This window comes from Puma concolor, chromosome D4, assembly GCF_028749965.1.
Source record: "Puma concolor isolate L17-30 chromosome D4, mPumCon1.1.hap2, whole genome shotgun sequence".
NCBI lineage: Eukaryota > Metazoa > Chordata > Mammalia > Carnivora > Felidae > Puma > Puma concolor.
In genome coordinates, this window is record NC_141679.1 from 44,960,418 (window position 1) to 44,963,335 (window position 2,918).

General features: G+C 46.1%; 1 protein-coding gene across 3 annotated transcripts in view; it reads right to left on the reverse strand.

Annotated features, from left to right (window-relative positions):
* SLC24A2 (solute carrier family 24 member 2) overlaps positions 1 to 2,918 on the reverse strand; it is a 253,342-nt gene that overhangs the window by 250,200 nt on the left and 224 nt on the right. For all 3 annotated transcript variants that reach the window (XM_086685390.1, XM_086685388.1, XM_086685389.1), the window contains exon 2: positions 9 to 1,092. In XM_086685390.1, coding sequence (XP_086541516.1) covers positions 9 to 938 — 930 coding nt within the window. In that variant the 5' untranslated portion in view covers positions 939 to 1,092. The remainder of the gene's footprint in view (positions 1 to 8; positions 1,093 to 2,918) is intronic.

Below are 2,918 nucleotides of genomic sequence, written 5' to 3' on the forward strand. Positions count from 1 at the left end.
CCACCAACCTTTGCTTGGGCCTCTGGTGCTGTCACTTTGACGACTTTATTGCGATTGATCATTTGCTTCACCCATCTTTCTACTTGGACGTTGAATTTCATGAAAACCACATAGCCAAAATAAGCTGTTAAGAGAAGCAAGCTTTCCCACCACATGATCACATTATCCAGGAAAAATATGATCAGCATGATCAAGTCAACGATGTAGAAGGACACATCCCGAAAGAGCGGCCACCATGTCAGGTTTAAGATTTCTCTAGAAAACAGAGCACACATGCCAATAACAAAAAGGATATTGAACACTGCTGAGCCCACGATTGTGCCTATGCCAACATTGCTGTGAGCAATAAATACCCCTATGAGAGATGTAAAAAGTTCTGGGGCCGAGCCCCCAGCAGCCATAAAGGTGGCTCCAGCCACATCATCAGAGATGCCCAATTTCTCAGTGATGACAGTTAAAGAAGGAACAAAGAACTCATCACAGACGATGGCTAAAGCTATGAACATGTAGATCATTCCAATGACATGGAGAATGATGGCGCCTTTCCTTCGCTCCTCCAGGGAAAAGATGTCTCTTGGGTAGTCTCCTTGGGCATGATCTGTTGTATTCTCGGATTTGCCTTCCTGAGAAAGAGGTGGCTGTGGAGTATAATCCAGAATCTTGTCATTCAAATCTAAGAGAGTTCTTTGACGGTAACCGTGTGCTACCTTAGGGCCACTTGCGCCAACGGCCTCTTCCGTATTCTTGGTCTCTGTCTCAGAAAAGGCACTGATTGAAAACGAGACAGTGCTAATGGCTACCAGGCCCAGGAAAAGGCCTACGATTCGAATTAACTTCAGTTTTTTCCTGACACTATAATGTCTCCTGTAGCCAGACAGTGACTTATCCAAACACCATTTCTCAAGGAAAGTGATGGCAGTGCTTTGGTGCAGATCCATCCTGGGTCTTCTGGGGATGTGGTGGTCTTCAAAGTGGAGACTTAACCAGATGGCTCTCTCATACTTTTCTTCACTTTATAGTCAACGGTGCGTGTGGGGCACGTTCACAATCAGAGAATCTTACGCTTCGCAGGAAATATTTTCGACATTTATGCTTAAATAAAAATTAAAACAAGGATAAGTAAATCACAAAATCATAGGTCTCTTCTACAAAAAGAGCTCTGCAAGTACGATGAAGTCCTGTCCTGTGTTTGACCTTGGGTAATTTACTTAACTTCCCTGTGCCTCAGTTTCCCTATCTCAGAAATAAGAACAATTATGGCACCTCCCACCAAGGATTGCTTTGAGGGGGGGGCACATAGAATAAGACGTGGCACACAGTGAGCACTTACGATCATGTATTCATAAACTCAAACATTTTAGTAAATCCAGTGTTAACCTATGTGGATGTGTGTTAAATACAAAAAATTTATAGATGGAAATCTATCAGTTTATCCCACCTTTAATCATGTAACAAATAACCTCTCCGAGATATAACACTTCTTTTAGAAGTACTCGACAACCAATAATTATTCATTATGTTTTCTTTTAGTCCAATTATATAATTCCAGTTAAAGGCACACTTTTCTGATTTAATCTATCATTTGAAAGCACTGAGTGTCGGAGGAGATAGTCCCTCTTTTCCTGTACACATAAGGATTTCAGCATCTTATTTTTCATGAAAAGCCTCTCCTAGGTCTGATGCAGAAAAATGACCCTTTAAAAATTTAAGTTTACAGAAGAATGTTCTGGTGACACAAACTGTCTTCCCTAAACGTCTTTATTATATTATTGTCAGCTAAAGCTTATTTTTAAAAACAACCTTTAGTCATGTAAAAGAGACAACATAGTAAAACAAATAACTCCTAATAAGTAGGCTATTTTTAGAGACTGAATGTGTATTTCATAAACAATATGCAAGTTGCAGCAATGCCTCTGTCCACAAAATCTGCCAAAAATAGCCCCAACACTGAGTCTTCTAGTAGGTTAGATATCCAAGCAGTTTTCATTATCCCACAGAGATGGGTAAAATATCTAGACATGACAGAGGATATTCTGAAGGTTCCCATTTACATTTTTCTTTAACAACACTGTTGTTGCTGCTTTCTATATCAACGATTTCATTTTACAGGCTCGCTGAGATCATCTCAGGTGTAAAATAAGCTAATTAAACACACGCCAGTTAAACACTGAGATTAGCTGGAGCTCAGGTTTGCAGAGCAGAGCAAGAACACAAGTCAAACCAGGCTAAGATGCTGCTACCCATCACAGAGATTCTCGGCTGGCTGCAGATGTCGACGCTTAGCACCAAAGATTAAGCGACTCACAGCGCTCCGGGGATTGTCACAATGCCTGGCCAGGGCCACCAACAGGGCAGGGACAGACTCGACTCTCAGGGTGCAGGATCAGCTCCAGCGAGCCGGCTCCACCTGCAAGCCAGCCGCTTCGCCCCAAGGAAGCTGCCTCCGCCGGGGAAGTGCACCCCCAGCCGCGCCCCAACTTTGCCTTTTGTGGTCCCAAACTTTCCCTGGTGGGCTAACAGGAAAATAAAACTAAAGGACAGGCACCCCGCTAGCGAGCGGGGATAGAGCTTGGGAAGGCGCTTGGCCCGCATCTCCCCGAATCGTTAGTGGGTGGGTTGGGGAAGGGGAGCGTCCCTCCGCAAGTCTACCCCGACGGCAGGCCCTGCCCCGCCGCGCCACCCACCTCCGAGGCGGAAGCGAGGGCAGTCGGCGTGGGGAAAGCAGGGGCTCGGAAACTGCGCCCCGGAGCGGAGAGAGTTAGCTAACTCCTTGCGGGGCCTGGGGCACCCACGTCCACCGCGGAGCCACCTGTGAGCCTGCGGTGCTGCAGCGGGATGCGCGCAACCGGATCCGGGGACAACGACCACTGCGGCCACCGAACCTGGACACTGGCGGGGACTAGGTCGCCCGCACTTAC